The sequence below is a fragment of the Botryllus schlosseri genome, chromosome 8, assembly GCF_051294905.1.
Source record: "Botryllus schlosseri isolate E-star chromosome 8, Bs_hap1, whole genome shotgun sequence".
Classification (NCBI taxonomy): domain Eukaryota; kingdom Metazoa; phylum Chordata; class Ascidiacea; order Stolidobranchia; family Styelidae; genus Botryllus; species Botryllus schlosseri.
Window position 1 is genome coordinate 20439101 of NC_137243.1, and position 18559 is coordinate 20457659.

The 18559-nt window shown below is 42.2% G+C and overlaps 1 protein-coding gene and 1 pseudogene across 2 annotated transcripts in view; both read right to left on the reverse strand.

Annotated features, from left to right (window-relative positions):
- The window catches only part of LOC145445025 (enoyl-CoA delta isomerase 1, mitochondrial pseudogene), a 288929-nt pseudogene that overhangs the window by 55611 nt on the left and 214759 nt on the right, over nt 1–18559 (reverse strand).
- The window catches only part of LOC145445007 (uncharacterized), a 125210-nt gene that overhangs the window by 3118 nt on the left and 103533 nt on the right, over nt 1–18559 (reverse strand). For both annotated transcript variants that reach the window (XM_080323093.1, XM_080323094.1), the window contains 6 exons: nt 18073–18234; nt 14785–14809; nt 5895–5962; nt 4190–4345; nt 1587–2803; nt 477–612 (listed from right to left, as the gene is read on the reverse strand). In XM_080323093.1, coding sequence (XP_080179219.1) covers nt 477–612; nt 1587–2803; nt 4190–4345; nt 5895–5962; nt 14785–14809; nt 18073–18234 — 1764 coding nt within the window. The remainder of the gene's footprint in view (nt 1–476; nt 613–1586; nt 2804–4189; nt 4346–5894; nt 5963–14784; nt 14810–18072; nt 18235–18559) is intronic.

Sequence of the window (18559 nt, forward strand, 5' to 3'; positions counted from 1 at the left end):
GTCCAAACCAAGCAGTACGCCAGGCTACTAATACCAACCCGCATTATCATAATTGAACTTGATTGATTTTTCTCATGGTGCTGAAATAGTATTGTAAATAATAATGTAATTTGTTATACACCATTATTGACCAGACCATGGCGTATAAAACCAACAGGAATGAACATCACGGATAGGATTAGAGAATGAGAGTGTGTGTGTGTGAGAGAGAGAATGGTTATTTGTCAACAGTGCAAATCAACAACAGACATAACAAAACGGCAATTTGATGAAATGTGATACAGAGATAAGCCCCAGGCCAGCAACTAAGCCAGGAATATCATACGACAGAAGTCGTTGCCTAAAAACCTTCGGATTACCGAACATGAATATATGAATGCAGGAAAAAAACACACAGCATCTTGGAAAATTAGAAATGAAATCAAGGTCATTGCAAATGGCGAGTAAACCATCGCATTGAAATGAAGAGCCTATACCTTTCTGGCTTTGATTTTCATAGCTTCTGGACTGCTTCAAGCCAGCGCTGACCGTTGGCTTTAAAGTCGACACGGAGGAGTGCGCTGTCACGTCGCTGGCCTCGTCGCCAGCGTCAAATCCGACGGCGGTTGCATCCTGCGTAAAAAATCCATTTGAGGACGTAATCTAAACTTCTTATAACTGGGGCTGGGCAGAATTGAGTACCTGAAAGATTCTATTCTAAATCGAGTATTAGGCTGTCGTTATGATGTCATAGAAGTATGATTGATTTGAAATTTCAAACATGTATCCATATTCTGCGACCCTAAGAATACGTGTTAGTCCTGCATTACATTGAGAGAAATTTGGTATTTTTACGACCATACCTATTTCATTGCACTTTGTGACAACACATGCTAATATTTTCGTTGCGACACCAAAATTTATATCGACATACTTCAACTTTTACGCCATTATTAACGGTCTATTTCGCTCTACGCCCCTGAATTGGTGTACCAATTCTTGTGGAGATACAGCCCGTTGGTGTCGTGGCTCCTATTTTCGTGCATCACCTCGACAAAGCACAATGGCTACACATAAACATCACCCATTAGACCCCCCCGCGAGATATACAGGCTATTCATAAGGTGTGTTTCACTCTGCACCCCGAGATAGATCACAATAAGGATTGGTGTGTTTGACTCTACATTTACACACCTGAGACATGTCTCCATAAGGTGTAGTTGGCTAGTTTCACCCAATGTGACGGGGATGGAAGAGTAATTTTGTACCAGAAAGGGTAGGTGGTCACTTTACACCGTACGATGGTGGAGATTGGTAAACACACCCATCTTCCACCCATGTATTTACACCTTTTCACAGCTCAACTACAACATCACGAGGCAGGCAAACACAGCGACTCGACACAGCCTAAATTTACCTTCCCAATAGCAAAAAAGGCAGCTAGAAAAATCCCGACAAAACACAAAACGCCCTCAATGCCGAGCGGCAAGCGCAACAAGCCATTTCCCATCACTTAACACTTTACACAACCGAGTCCCAGCGACACATCTGACAAAATAAGCTCTAGCGGATCTCAAGGCACGCAACCCACAGAAGAGTGACATTACCTGCAATGCGCCCAGATCTTTTTCGGGCGACAATTCAGATTTTTGACAACGCCTCGGGACAAGCAAATCCACGGAGCCTATCTTTTTAGCGGGAATCGTGACGTCATCACCTCCCAAAGTCAAATCATCGAGAGAATGCACGCGCCTGCGCGTAGGCGTTTCGTGACTTTTTTGCCTCCTCCTACCCAAACTGTTTGTGCTCAAACCCGCCCCGTGGGGTAGGCTCTTATGTGACGTCATCCTATTCGCGTTGTGACGTTTCAGAGACAGTTCCACGTCCGGATCGACGCGATTTTTAGCTGATTTGGACCCGATTTTGGATTGGTTCGGGAGAGTGTGGTATTTAGCCTCGGAGCCTCGCCATTTCGGAACCGGATATCCGGATTTATCCGGGTCCGTAATCGGAAATCCGGATCTATCCGGTTCGGTGCGAGTCGATGTAGTGCGGGTGCTGCGTAGTTGAATAGCTCGATGGGGGTGTGGGTCGTTGGGTAACTCAACCTCAGTGTCAACTAGGTATGTAGAATGGCGATTGGGGGGATGATGGGGCCCGCGTGGGTTTATCTTTATAGATTCGATGCGGGTGTACCGGGGGTCGCGAATAAGGCCTTCGGGCACGATTGAGTAACTGTCCCGGGACGTGGGTTGGTATTGGGGCCGTCCATTTTGTCTGTACTTTGAAGGGCTGCCGGGGTTGAAAGAATAGTTTGAAAATTGTGGCGGGGATGATATCCGGTAACTCGGATTTCTGGCGCCCCGGGGGTCTGGTCCGTGCCTAAATTGTACATATTGTCTGTGAGGCATTGTGGACCGACTGTGGGCGTTTTGTCTGGGATAGGGTGGTCGCCTGTGATCACCCACGCTTTGAAACGACCCATCAGCTACAGACGAATCGAATGATTTATCGCAAGGTCCGATTTGGCGCCTGGCTAAATTGTACTGTTTAGGCCCCGCCAGGCTTGACATTGACGATGATTGACACGAGTCGCGGCCACGCATCTCTTTGATGTAGCGCACTTGGATGTTGCTGTGGCTGCAGTCTATCTCCAGAGATTCGTCGGGCTGGGCAGGGCTGAGCAAGGGCTCGCGGGTGTCCCACTCCACGCTGCGCGGGCGGGAGAGGCGTGTTTGGGACGGGGCTTTTCGCGGGGACCTGTCTTCGGACACGCGGAATTTTCCGTCCGGGGCGCGGTTGATTTGCCGTACTGGCCCGGCTCCTGAATAGAATACGTCCACGTGAATTTCAATGAAGCAGAAAAATGTTGGCAATGACATCAAGTCACTGATATATATTGTAACGCAAACCCGAAGTGGTCACTGACGCGGTAGTGCAAGACTCAAGACAACTAGGTAATTGTAGTTGTATAATTAGACTATTTAGAAAGAAATGTCGGTAATCTAATTCTGATCTAATTTGTGTAATGTTTCCATGCTCTAATTTTAATTCGAATCCAACTTTTGGTTTTGCATAAAAAATGCTACAGGATAACGGTATATAGTGCGAAACAAGTCAAAGGTTGCTGTACAGACACATGCTTATGAACTTGGTTCAAAGTCGAAGTTTTCGCAAAATCAGTAAATCTAATGCTAATATAATTAGAAAAAAGAAACTGTGTAGATATATAATTCTAATTATAATCTAATTTGGAAGGCTGAAAATTTCATAGTTCTGGTTCTAGTTTCTACCCCGACTGCAACAACGGTAACCGACACGTTCATATCAAATTACTAATTCTGACCGCCCGTCAAAAATTACTTCGGAATCAATCAAAAATCGATCGCGACATATTGCGCGGCATTGCCAATCGTAACTTCGATCATAATAAATAATTGGGACCCCCCGCTACCGTACATCAAAATACCTAGAGCTACGGAGTAATAGCATCTGCAGTCGAAGACACGCAGAACATATTGATCGGGTATTGATATGAACCTGTAGATTGCTTTATGCAATGCAGTCCCAGCAGAGAGCAATGCATTATTGACAAACAACAGGATTGACATCATGTGGTAATTACGTTCCTTGCCTTGCATCTGCATTCGATCGGACGGCGTGTATGACTGTGGGGTGATGTTATATTATACACGATCAATCGCGTTCTCGTGTGACTTATAATGCGGTAGCTGCTGGTAATCAAATCTTAATCTAATTTGTGAAATGTTTCTGCAGTCTAAATTAAATTTGAATTTCAGGTTCTTCCGAAAATGCTACAGGCGAAACGAGCTAAGTTTGGTGAACCTCTACAACCTATGGACATTCCTCTGTTTATGGGAATGAATTAGAAGAGATTAAAGCGTATTTCGGTAATCTAATTATAATCAAATTTGTAGAATATTTATATGCGCTCATTGTAATTCTAATCAAATTCTGGTCTTCCCGTAAATGCTACAGAAGAATTCTATAGTGCGAGGCGAGCCAGGCTTGGTTAATAGGCATTTCCCGCCATGCTGCCATCTGGCCTTTAATTCGATCTCTCCCATTTTTTGGAAACTAAGTAATTCTAATTCTAGTCTAATTTGGAAAAATCTTTAGCTATATTTCTAATTCTAATCTCATTCGAAAAAGCTGCAAATTTGGATACGCCGCGATAATATTATGTTACCTTTGCCATCGCATTGCAGCTCGCCTCCTTGCTTTTTCGCCAGCGGCACTTCGCGAGCCAGCCCCGCCAGCTCATCGGTACTTGAATACGCGTGAGCCATCTGCAGGTCCGCGTCCAACATCTTCTTCTTCAGGCTGAACAGGGACTTGCTTCTCTCTGCGAAACACACGCGAGTGATATTGGAATCTAGGGGCGTTGGTAAGAAATTATTCATAGCGTATATAATTCGGTATCGATTCACGCGCAGTGTATCGTAGGATACCTTAGAATTGTTGTCCACTATTCGCATTCCATATAGTCAACTTTTTCAATAAGCTGCAGTAAACGTTAGGTACATGCATATTACATATGGATTTATAGTGTAAAAAGTTGCACTATAACTTATTTAACTCGAAGACATTTCGTGTGCTATTATTAATAAGACTCAAATACACAATACCAAGCATATACAACAGAGATTGAAATGACGACCAATTTGCAAATTATAAAAAATAACTCAGGATGAAATATGCTGATTGTCCTTGCCCTACAGTTAAATATATTATATATACCGCAATGAATTTAGACCTGGAAGCAATGATACGGTTTGGAATCACCAGTCCCCGTTTCAATTATAAAGAGTGTAAGTGTTATTTGCAAGGTGACGATGTGCGCTGCATGCGTTCTCGAATTTGGTCACCGACGGGATCCACGCAATCATATGATGTTGCAATACATAATTTCTCTGATGTAGGCGGTTTATCACAGTGCTAAACACGGTTTATCACAGTGCTACACACGGCGATTATCACATCAAGTTATCGGTCACTATGTAGTTGTAGTCGCTTCGAGAGGCGTTAGCATTGGAGATAGCGACATGCGCAATTGCGCATAGATATTTTCGGGATAACAACTGCAACACAGCGTTTGGCGACCCGAAACTGGCGTCTATATAGGCAAGGCTACAACTACATCTGGTAGATTTCGCACGCCGTTAGTAAGATAAACATTAATATGTACGAATTGTCCACACAACCTAATTCCAATTGCGACGGTTGCGACACGACAGTGCATGAATTCCGAGAGGTGTTTCCGCATTAGCTATCTAGTGTTTACATGGCGTTTGCTATTACGACTTACAAGGGGCAGATTATGGACATCGATACGCAAAGGCTCAGTTGTCCGAGATTATTCAGCGTTTGACCGCGGCGTTTAAGACGCAGAGGTGGCGATTTGTTAACGAAATCAGTTCACACATTCTCAAGGAATTCTAACATTTCAAAGAAATTCGTGTTCAGTAATTGGCTATATTTTTAGCGGTCAGTGAATAAAAGAGTAGTAGCTGTGGTCCGTGAACATACGAGGATTACAGCTGCGGTTCTGGGGTTATAAGGTCGCATGCGAAAGTGCAGTATGTTCAACTGTCGTTTTTCAGTGCGTGTCACGCTCAAATGTCGGGCGACCGGTATTCCTGTAGCAAAACAATCGTTGGACATAATTCTGTGGGCGCCGTTCCTCAGCCACAAGATCATGTTAGGCAAGATTACACAATCCCACATTTTCCTTCCTCAACATTGCATGAACGGACACAAGACCAGCGTAAAATCCATTGCACATAAAAATACAGTGAAATTCATAACAGCTGATTACACTGGCAGTGAGCTGGAAAAATCAGCTACTGTATGCATCGCGCTCTAACGCACACAACTCAAAACGCAGTACTCACTTTTTCCGGACGATTTCTTCCCCTCATCCGACCCAGACGAATCCGAGTCCCTGGACTTCTTTCCCAACCTGCAAACGTAAAGAACCTCTTACTCACACGACAAGCAAATCCTTTCGAAGGAACGCATGCATGCTACAGCGAATGATCGATACAAATCAAATTCAAAGGCCCCGTAAGCTAGAGAACACAGCTTGCATACTGCGCCGTACGAAGGGATACAAACCTTTTTCTGCGGAAAATATTGCAAAGCATATCGGCGATCGTGTATTCCCCAAAGACCGAACCGCAGATATTGACAAGATTAGCAGTCGCTTTGTCTACGTTATATTTAAATATAGGCCGATCAATCTACGACACCTTGCACAGCAGATAAAAATATGTAGTAAAGAGATTTGATCCGAAAATTAAAATACATGCTACAAGAAGCCATTACTGTGACACTTCCCAAAAGGGTTGTAGTGTAGGTACAGAATTTCAATTCACAATTGAATACCCAATAATATGTTCGACTGAGACTCGCCAGGGGTAATCGTCCTTTGACTTGTCTACTACTGGCTAACCCCTTAACAGTGTCAGGCGAAATATTTGGGTTAGTTTCAAGATGATTTTTAGTGTCATACTTTTACTCTGTCGAAGTTGGTTCTGCCTTCCGACTATTTGAGCTGCTGGAAACTCCTGCATTGCAAATCACAAAGAGTCTGCTAGTATAATATTATGAGCTTGCAAACATCTCAAGACGCATCTGATTTCAACACTCAAACTGGCACCTCGTAACAAACTATCTCTTGCTCTGTCGCGCGAAACGGTCATATTCACGAGTGGAGAGAAAAATTGATTGGCTTTTGGCAGACAATTTTTTTCCGGAATTACTAATGAAATCGACCCACAGCGAACATATAGCCAGCGCGAGACGAAAATCGATACGTTCAACTTGAGACTTTTAATCCCTCGGGAATCGGGAGGCCGCAAAAAGGCTTCGCATGCCGGCGGGGTGCATTTACGCAGCAAGCGTGCCGTATTCTGCTTTCATCAATATACTTTGGGGTATCTATCAAGCAACCGTCACCCCGACAGCATCAATTCCTAACCAGACTTGTACAAATTACTGGATTTTCAAAGTGCGCAACTAGAACTAGACCTGACACAAACACGTTTAGTTGGCTGAGCACATACAGACAATGAACGTACATTGCACACTCCACACGAGCAGTCGCCGATGCGTACGGCGGAAACACAAACCATATATGATTTAATCATCGTCTGGACGCGAATATGTCTAAACTTTCTATACAAATGACCGAAGCTCGCATTGAACCGTTTCTACAAACAACTGGACAATGGTGAGTCACCGTCAAAACAACAACGGTAGACGTGACGTTGCGGGTCGAAAAAGTTCAAGATTTATCCCGACAGCCACTAGCTTTCGTCAAAGGAACTCAGACCAATATCGACTGGGAAAGCGACTGTTATGTCACTAATTAAAATGTCGCAGTAGTGCGAACTACAGCATACTTGCAAGTGTAAATATTCCCACGAACCGGTACGCAAAACCAAATTAGTAACGCAAATAACCGAAGACTAAAAATTACTCTAATCAAATAACGTATCATATTCACTATCTCACGGTTATTACTTTCAACCGTCTAAGTTTACGTCTGGCTCTATATTTTTATGATAACGCGACCATAAACGGTGCTATGTTACGACAGCAAGATTTTACGAAAGGCGATTAATCGCGACGTCATCGAGACTGTGACGTCACAATGAGACCGTGGCCATTGAATCTCTTGACATATCATTACCGGTAGTCGATTGGCGACATGACTCAAACTTGGAGAACTAGTTGAACTAAATTAGACCAATTACAACGAACTGCTGGTAATCTAATTCTAGTTCAACTTGTGAAGCGTTTCTATGCGTTTCTATGCCAAGCTTGCTGTACAGGCATATTCCCGCTTACGAGAATGAATGAACTCTGATTGATATGAGCTAAACTTTATTCTGTTGTATTTATTTATAATTCGGAATTTAATTCAAGTTCAATTTCCAGGTTTTTGCGGATTCATTAATTTGTCAATGCTGAAAATTTTCTAGTCCAATTGTGATATCATCCTGCACCGATGTTTGATCTCCTTACGCTTACACCACAGTATTTCGCACTAACTGAAGATTAATTACACCCTTTCAACACACCAATGCCTGGAGATATGCGACAATTCGTAATATCGCTACACACCATATATCCCTCTGATGAGACCGACAGCAAGCACCGCCAAAAGCGATCGATTAGGCAAGAATACACGCAAAACCACACATCCTGACACATAAAATGTGTTCAGCTATATCTTAAGACTATATGAAGATGATCGCAAAAAGGCAAAAACGTCTAAGTGCCTTAATAAGGTGCTATCAGTATCCCGATATTGACCGCAGATTTGCTTAAAAGCTCTATTTCGCGCCGAATACAGCTTCCAAGCCGTAATTACGGCCTTATAAACTCTCACGGAATCCTCAAAATACCAAAAATTAACCACGATAATCTCCACGTGAGGCTCAACACAACAGCGGCTCGATCCAGTCTATCAAATCTAAAGTAACACGACACTGAGCAAGCGAAATAAAACCCCAATCACAAAGGTGACGCATTACCGCGCTAGGAAGAAAACAACTGTTACCCGCGACTATCTCACCGCTAACATCGCCATCTGCACAATAGCGGCACCAGAAAAGCGGGGTGCAACCGCGTTTTTGTGGGGACACACAAATATAAGGTTGCGGCACGGGTTACCGACCACCGCGGTTGAAACAGCGTCACCACGCTACTATTAAACGCCGGAAAGCGCACGGGCACCTGCCACTAATCACGCGTTGTTGATGTTTTGAATATAGTTTTACGTTTGGCTGTGACAGCGTAGTAATTCGATGATTGCTTCGAGAGCGCTTGTTGGGTGATTCAAGTACACGCCAAATCCCTCGACATCAAACACTTATCGATTTGAAATGATTCTGTCGAACAACTGCGCGAGTGTCTGTAATAACGCCGGCCTGTCCAGTGGAGTGTCGATACGTCTTCATTCGACTGAATTTGAACACTAATGAACTTTTTCGAGGGCGCTGTCGCGAATTAGTCATCGACAAACCGGAAAATATGCGCATATTTATGATCTGCTGTACGTCTGCGGATATGTAGCCTAATGTATCACTGGATGCAGAAAATAATTATTTGTAAACAAACAACCGTGGGGGTAATGGGGTGAACCATTGCGATGTCAGAATTTCAAATTAAAATTGCACGCGTGATCCCAGCCAATTTCCCATGTCTGTGATCGCCAAAAGATACGATTTTCCTGCTGCGTCCAAATCGGATTACTGCCAAAGTAACACGGTGTTATTAGCTACATTAGAGGTATAATAGAACTAATTGACGAACCATGCAACAGCGTATGTCGAAATATTTCTTCTAACCGCATTGGAAATTGGAATCTGTGTAGTAATTTTCTTCTGCCATATAGCTATAGGCGACACTGCTTAGAATAATCGGGGACTGGCCCGTTGCGCTGTCAAAATCTCAAACGAAAGTTCCGTTGGCACTGCGCTGCGCTATGCGTAAGACCTGATTTACTGCAGTATCCAAATTCGCGAATGGCGACCCATGCAACATCGTAAGCGGAAATATTTATTATAACCTCCTTGTAAATTGTATTCTGTATGGAGAATTTCATCTGCCGTGCAACCATACACTAAATTACACTGATCACAACCGACTGCCTAAACCTTAAATCTAAAACACTGGTCTCTAGAAAAAAAAAACCTTCATGAATCGCATACGGAAAGGCAGCGAAATGAATAAATCATCGCTTTGTGACAAAGAACGACTCACGACTGTCTACGGAGAAAATCACGGTTGCAGTTGACCGAATAAAAAATTCACACCCGATGACCAAATCTATACGCGAACGGCTTGAAACCGCGACGATTTCAACGCCGAGACGTTGGGAATACCAATTCACTGACAGTACTAGCCGCGCGACCGCCCACAGAACGCATGGCATAATCCCACCGATTTTATGTTAGTCGTTATCACAGACACATTTCCGATTGGGAATCTACTATTTCCTTCGATATTGGATTACCTTATAGATTAGAGCGCATTTGCCCTCATATCGATGGACGCTGTCAGATAAGAAGACGACCATAAATTAAACGCCGCCTGATTTCTCACTCCATTGTAGCGTTGGACAAGTGGGAAAGTTTCAGCATTTCGAAATCAGATTACAATTAGGATTAATATAACTACAGTTCTTTCCAAATTCGATTAGAATTAGAATTACAGTACTCGGGGATTGAATAGTTCACATCAAATCAAGTTCATTCTACCAAGCATGGGAATAGCGAATATCTGTTCACCAAGCTCGGCTCACCAAGCTTCTCTTGTAGAATTTTCAGGAAAACAGGAAACTACATCAGAATTTACATTGGAGCATAGATTCATTTCAGAAATTAGATTAGAATTGGATGGCCGGTATTCCTTCTAATTGTCCAAGTATAGTCCATCGGAGTGATAGGATATGAGATTTTCAAGACGGGGCACGCTTACATTTCCCTATACCGCAGTGCATAATGTTTATATTGTCATAAAGGTTTAAAACTTTAAATAGTCTCACAGACTCTTCGCCAAATGTTTGCGTTTCGATATAATCAGCATCATTGTCTGCACGCGTTATCCAGACCATAACGCGGCGCGCTTTTACACCTGTCTGGTCGAAGTCGGGTGTCTTTATTTGTTAGTTTTTGAGATTAGATGCCATCAGTAGCGTTCGCTCAAAGGTTAGCATAGTCCACAAGATATATATGTGCGTAAGAGAAGTCCGACACGGCATCTACTCGATATTAAAAGGGATGAGCTAAATCCATCGCATCTAACGCATATATTGAAGTATCCTCACAAAAAAGGCCAATGCGTAATAAGCAGAGGTGTTCAAATTAAAAACAAAGGCAACGCGTTAAATTTCTGATCAATTACAAGTATGACGTAGCGATTTAAGAGACGTGAGAATATGAAGGTTCCAAAATACTGTACTCATGTAGGCATAGCCTCAAAGAATAGATTTAGTGGAGGCGTCACATACTTTTAGTAGCCAATAGTGGCTATACTTTCGAAAGCGCGGCGTGCAAAAACTAATATACCATTACAATTTTGTGCAATTTAATAAAAATATAATCAGTTACCGTGTTACTAGGATTATTTCACCGAGTCGTTATGACAATTTCACTAGTGAACGTGGTCGAAACATATCACAAAACTACTTTTATTTGAAAAAATATAACGTTTAATAAGTAAATTGTTCCGAAGTCCTTCTTGGAGGTACAGAACTTCAATATATAATTGAATAGTATATTCATATTGACGTGAATCCCAATATTTTTCGCGGACACCCGTCAAGTAGAAACATAACCACTTGATTACGTAGTACATGCAGCCAAAAACTACTACAACTACTGATACATACTCTGGTAATGAGTAACAGGTAATGCCGTCTATACAGCAACAACGTAACATGAAAGGGCCTTGAATGAAATAACAGCACGTCAAAACTCGATACTTATCTAACGAGATGTTTTTCTAGTCCGCCAAATAAAAGAGAGCAATACTGTCACCCGCGCTGTATATTCGAAAATAAGAACCCTTTTAATCATGCTCCGTGTAAAACGTCTCATCTATTATGCAACACAATCGACTGCGTTAGGCAAAACATGTCAAACGAAGCGTGACGGGTTTGTATTGACAGCGCGGGCAATGCCACCGTTGATCAACCACGTGATAAGTGTAGTTAAACCTCAAGATTTGATAGCTACGTCGAGAGGCGTGGCGAGGGAACGAACGGGGGGATTTCTGAAATTCGCAAGTTACAACTGCTAAAATTCGGTGTACTTCAGGGTAGTCAGCGTGGCACCGTTGAAAAAAACAACCAGGATTAAAATTGGGTAGAGCGTAGGGTTGGTCTATTTTTCCATAAAGACGCAACCATCCGGACTCGGTGAAAATCCGGACTTTTTCCGGACGGTCGAACACTTTTAGCAGTAAATTTGAGGTGGATACTTTAAAAATTGTAAGATACGTCTTTCCTACAAGCTCAGATTGACCGATGACGCTAAAAATAGATAGAATCTTCGAAAATATATTCAGTTACATGGATGCAGGGGCTAGTTCACGATGTTCTTATGACGCTTTCAAATCTTAAAATGATGAAACCCAATCCCACAGTCAATTTCTACTTTTCGTCAATAAACAAATTATAAATTGGATGCAGTTCTGACCTAAAAAAGTGGAAGTACTCTTGTAACATAACGAATTAAGTACGAAGAACTAGTACAGTTAAAATCTGCTGAGTACTCCGGAAATGTACGTACAGTACTCCGTTTTTGACTACCTTTACCTTTGAGTATATACATTATACATACATTGCATGCCGACAATATACACCGAGTGATTGGCACCGTTAGTAACAGCACAAACAAATACAATAATGTGACGGCACGCTTCCTAAGGCAAAAATACTGTACATTAGTTGAACGGTGGTAACACGCCATGAATCATCCTATCTGGTGGGTGGTTCGACGAGTCCGCGTTAGTAATGACGCCACGAATGGAATATATCGACGAAATTATGCGTGGATCCGACAAAATTCCGCCATTACCATTCACTCATCATACTAGGCCTACATATAACGCGATTCACGTCTGACGCGATAATCCAAAACCCTTTCAGAGATACAACTATATCGCAATCGAGGCCGGCGATTACGTCCAACAGCTACAGCTGATAACTGGTATTTGTGAATTTCACACCAACATCAATTCAGATTAGTAGCCACCAACGTGTAATGGCTCAAATCATGGTAGGATTACCGACAAGGCAACACAAATTACACGCTTGACATTGCGAACACGAATCATATTCAACTGCAGCGCGACTATAGGAACTTTTACACTCCACAGCAATAACCATTCTGAGAATTCCTATCCAATGCTCAACTGAACATATCCAACTACGTTGGTGGATTAGACGTTGACCTACAAGCCTACCGCAGCCAATGATACTGATAAGGCAACACAGCGCTGCGATTGGTAAGAGTCTTGATCTAAATCCGTACCTGCTAAAGCTTAATACACTATACCAGTGGGTCTTAACCTTTATCAACCTGGCGCACCGCGAAGCTACTTTGCAAGTACTGGAGTACAGAAACAAAACTATAACACATTACAATCTAATGCGTTACGATATAACACAGAAGCCCAAAACGCACCCCTGTACATCGGCCACAGTGTTGAAACTACAAAGCCGCATGATCTCCACGCAAACTAAAAAGATTGCCATGAATATTTACTGTAAATTTTCTAACTGATCTTCACGCTAAACAAAAAGAGATCGCAATGAAGATTTACGGTAAATCAGTGTGACCTCTGCTGTCTGGTGCGTGTCTTCACCTCATGAGAGCCCTGCAGACTGGCCCATCGAACCCTCGGGGATGGTGTCCCGGTAAAGAACCACCGCACTGTACTGATCCAACTTCGACTCGACCGCCATACGTTACAAGGGGTATCCACCATACGAAAATTTTCACCTTTCCAAATTAGACGAAAATTGGAGTTACCTAATTCGCAAAATCTTGGAAATTGGATTAAAATAGGAATTAAAAAGACATACAACAAAACTAAAGTTCAGTTCTAGTTGACCAAGTCTGGAAAATAGACCCTCGCCGAGCTGATACCAAACTGCCAGCTCCATACTTATAATTTCGAACTGTAAACAGACCCTCAACTGCCGTAGACGCATTCCGAATACTAGCATTTTCTAAGCCTTTCACACCAAACGACTATTAACAGCGCTTGGCTACAGTCATCAAAATACCAGACCGGTACCGCGGCGCCAATCATTCATATCGAGCGCCGCAATTCACAGCTTCTCAAAGCCGAGCCCCCCGAAAATTCGCACCGGCTCAGACGCGACGCGACTACACGACGCACAATCGCGTTAGCAGACAAGGCAGCGCCTTAGAACACGTTATTCGATAGCTTGATTCGCTACCAATGGCAATATCACGTCTACACATCAAATTCTACTTAACGCCTAAACAGGACGGAGCGGTTTCTCGAGTTACCTACAGGTTTTACAGTGCAATTTAGAGCCACCAGTCAAGTCATAGACTTCGCTGCAATTAGCCCTCTATGCGGACTTAATCACATCGGGAAAAAAGCAAGAAACTAGTTAGATATCATGCGGAAAAGACCCCCGATCAGACTGCTAAACTCAGCGTAACAACTTCTAATCAGAGCAAATGGGAATGAACTTGCCAGCGGGGCCGGCTTACATGACCGACTGCAGCGCCGCACGCAATAGTCGCCGGCGGGTGGTATCGATATTGAGAAGGCTATACGGATATGCGGTACGCAGGCAGACTTGACAAACTAAATAATTTCATAGTTGTGTCATTTGTGAAACGTTTTTGCAGTTTAATTTTAATACAATGTATGGTTTTCCTGACAATGCTACAGATGAACTGTACAGTGCGGAACGAGTATAATTTGATACACACACATTACCCTTTCTCATGCTTATGAGGAGCTCTAACTTAATATAACTTAATTTCATTTAATTACCAAGTTTTCGCGAATTCAGTAATTCTAATTTTAATCTAATTTGGTAAAACCCACCCGCCTACCATTGGAACGCTGTAGTCATTAAAACTGCCAAGAATCAGAGGTCTACTGCAACTAATCTGCTGCGCAAATGGACGGATGAAGAAATATGGTACTACATCTAGCGGTAATACAAAATCTACTCGCATAGACGAATAACACGAAATGTGGCACGTTAAGAACACTTACGATTCCTTGTCTTCACAGAGCACGCCTGGAATATAAGAGAAAATGGGTTTAGTCTTGCTGCAACCCCATGCAAAAGTGTATTTCGCTTGGCAAAATTGTGATTCTAATGTGACAGTGTTAATTAACCCCCGGATACCCATAGAAGATTACCGAAATACCGAATTTACATACGAATCCGGAAAGGACTGGATCCGGAAAAGGGTTGGATACGAAATGGTCGTTGCGTACATGACTTAATATCGAGAAGATATGATATTTCCACCTTGCTACACCATAATCACAAAATAAATGAAACCATAAACGGATAAATTATATAATCCGGTTTTAATATAGCTGTATAATACTTAGTTTGTCGTAATTTGCAGGCTCATTTTAATCGACATGATAAATAGTCGCCAAGTATCGATGGCGTAATTTCATATCACTAGCGAATATCTTGAAAGTCGATTTTACCTAATTTTGGAATTATCATTCATCTTAAAAATTCAGTGCATATCCAAATTTATTTAGGTCCATTTCAGATTGAACGCGCAGAAAAGCGTTAACTGGTATTAAAGTTGAGACGCATTCTCAAGGGTTATAGGTCTAGGAATCGAGCAATATCGCAATTTTGACCCAATAGCTATCGCCTTCACTGATAACCCCGATATATTCAGCCGATATTCAAAAGACATAACATCTAGCTTACGGCGCATTACCAAAACTTCACGGCATTTATTTGAACATCTTTAAAGCCACAGTTATTTTGGAAGATGAAATAAACTAAACGGCTGCATCTGGAGACCTATAAGTTATACGAAATAGATCAATATTCCCCGTCTAGCACAGTCGCAGATTATATTTCTCTGACTACCTACTACCGTGTTGTGACGTCATTAAAATTACCGGTATTGTGTACCTCTAATGGCCGATACCGATATTTCTTTCAAAATATCGGAAAACCGATCATTGTAATCGGTCGGCGTGTTGTTACGATATTTTCAACGCGAAATTTCGGTGCCATCCGCGCCAATTTCATTCCTACATTCCGCGCGAACAAGTATACTCGCAGGTATTACCGCGCTGGCCGAATTCCAACATTCCAAGTCATTTTCGATAACCGCCATGATTTTCTTGGACCGCCGCGTGAAAACATATCATATTTCATACGCGTAATCATTTTAATTGCGGCTAGCGGTATCGATTCGAAATTTTTCAGCGGCCGCTAATAAACCAGCGTAGGTGTAAATCATCGCCAAATTAGGATCAAATCACGATTTACGCGGAACGAAAGCGCACAGCGTGTTATACGACAGATTGTCAATCGCCAACACCGCATACACTCTGGGTATAGCTACGAATGGCCATAATAGCACCGCTAAATTGAAGTACATATATATATTAGAGATGTACGAATCACGGTTTTTCGGGATCCGGGTCCAATCCTGTTTGAGAAAAACTTGCCGGATTCCTGTTATGACGTCCGGGCGAAATGAAGTCCCGAACAGCAGACAGGGAGGAATAATTACAATTTTTCTAGGTTTTCAGATTTAGATTATAATTATAACTACACAGTAGGGCTGTTAAAAAATAACATTTTTCCGGATACCGAGGATTCCCCGATTAAATTGTTAGGTTGCCTAAAAAACTCCACAAACCAAATTTGGCTCAATTCCTACCAGTAGAAGCCGACGCAGAGTCAGTTGAAATTTATTATTTATTATAAAAAAAAATCAAACTGCAATAACGTCGCTTCCACAGGTTGGAATTGAACAAAAATTGTTATGCATCGTTCTTTTCGGCAGCTCAACAATTTTATGGGGTTGGTAGTAAAATTTGAAATTTTTCTATTCTATCTTTTGCTGTTAATTCAAAAATTTCAATCGTCTCTGCGTCTGCTTTCAGTGGTTGGAATCGATCCCAATTTGGTGTGCAGCGTTTTTTAGACAACCTGACAATTTCAGCAGTGAATCCCGGAAATCCGGAAAAACAGGTATTTTGAACAACCCTACTACCGCACAGTCTTTTCCGAATTAGATTAGAATTAAAATTCACGAATTCGCGATGACTTGCAAATTGAATTGAATTCCGATTCAGAAACACACACGACAAAAATCGAGTACAGCTGATATCAAATCATAGATCTTCTCGCGAGTGCGATAACGCCAATTGTCTGTACAGCAAGCGTGGCTCGTTTGCAAGTTACTGTTCTCCAGTAGCATTTTCAGAAAAATTAGAAATTCGATTGGAATTAACATGACAGCATAGAAGCATTCCACAAACTAGATTATGATTGTATTAAATGTGCTTCGTTTCAATTAGTCTGAACAAACTAATAGAAGTAACTAGCTGTCCAAGTAAGCCTCTGATATCGTTCGGTGATCGGTACGACAGCATCGCATCTTATTAATGCAAGCGGGGTTCCGCGCCTGGCGTTAATTATTAAAGCCATCTCACGTCCGCATTTCCCAGACAAGTCGCAACAAGGCACCCGGCAAGCCCCGGCCTTGGCACCGCGTCCCAATCATTTAATATGTATTATAGTACTTTAAGAAAACGGCCGTGCCCATTAAATATGCATGACCTCCACGAAACGCATCGCGTCCGTATCCTACGGCCGTCTCGGAATTATGTCGCGATAATCGGAATTTCCTGCTGAATTATGCAGCGCGCCCCCCGCGGAGCAGGGTCTTCGAGTGTGGTCGCGTTTTTTCGATCTCGAGAAACTGACCGTAATTTCGTGTGGTCGGGCCGTTAATCTGCGGCGGATTAGTGTCGGAAAAACTGGGGCGTGTCTAAGGCTTGCAAAAATCTGGCGTCTGAATAATTCGATTACGAATAGGGTATTCGGCAGAGGTGTTCAGTAGGGTTGTTCAAAAATATTTATTTTCTTCAGACTTTAGCAGCTATTGGTTAAAATTGTTAGGTTGGCTAAAAAACCGTTTGGCTCAATTTCAACGAGTAGAAGTGTAGCTATTAGAGTTCGAACATTTTGAATTTATTGTAAAAAAATTAATAATTTTCATTAAAATTTTATTGGCAAACACATGGAATTGTTACGTTGTCTGCAAAAACTGTGCAAAACATATCTGACTCATTTCCAGCCCGCAAAAGTAAAGTTATTCGAGTTTATCAATATTAATATTTTTTAATACAAACAGTAAATACTATTTTTTTTTAAATCCAAGATTTTCATCTCCAATAAATTCGCTTCTACCGGATAAAATTGGATGAAATTTGCTATGTATCGTTTTATTGGTTTACTTGACAATTCCATGGGGTAGTCACTAAAATTGCATATGCATTTACCTCGATATCTTCGTCTGCGAGCGCACCACACGAACACCAAAGCGGCGGCGATGATCGCCACAGCGACTGCGGCCGCGACAATGGCGATTACGGCCGTGTTGGACCCCGAGGCGGCGGCAGTGACGTTGGAAGGGCCCACGAATATCGGGTACACGTTCAAGCCTGGAAGAAAATGTAACGGCCCTTTCAAACCAGTAACCGATCAACACATGAATGCGGATTGAAGATTCGACTCCTTCGGCCCAGACCAGACAGACGTGGGGCATTCGTGATGTGTGATCGCAATTGAAAACGACGATAACAGCATTTTAAAGGAATCGTAACCACATTCGTTTACATTCGAAAACAAAGTAAACAAGTAACCATAATCGTAATCGGTTATTTTACATATCTCATCGATTTCTCTGTAAAAGAACGATCGCTTCTCGCTTTAACGAGAAATCTGACGAAAACTCAAAATTCTTGAGCATGGGATAGTGCGTTATAT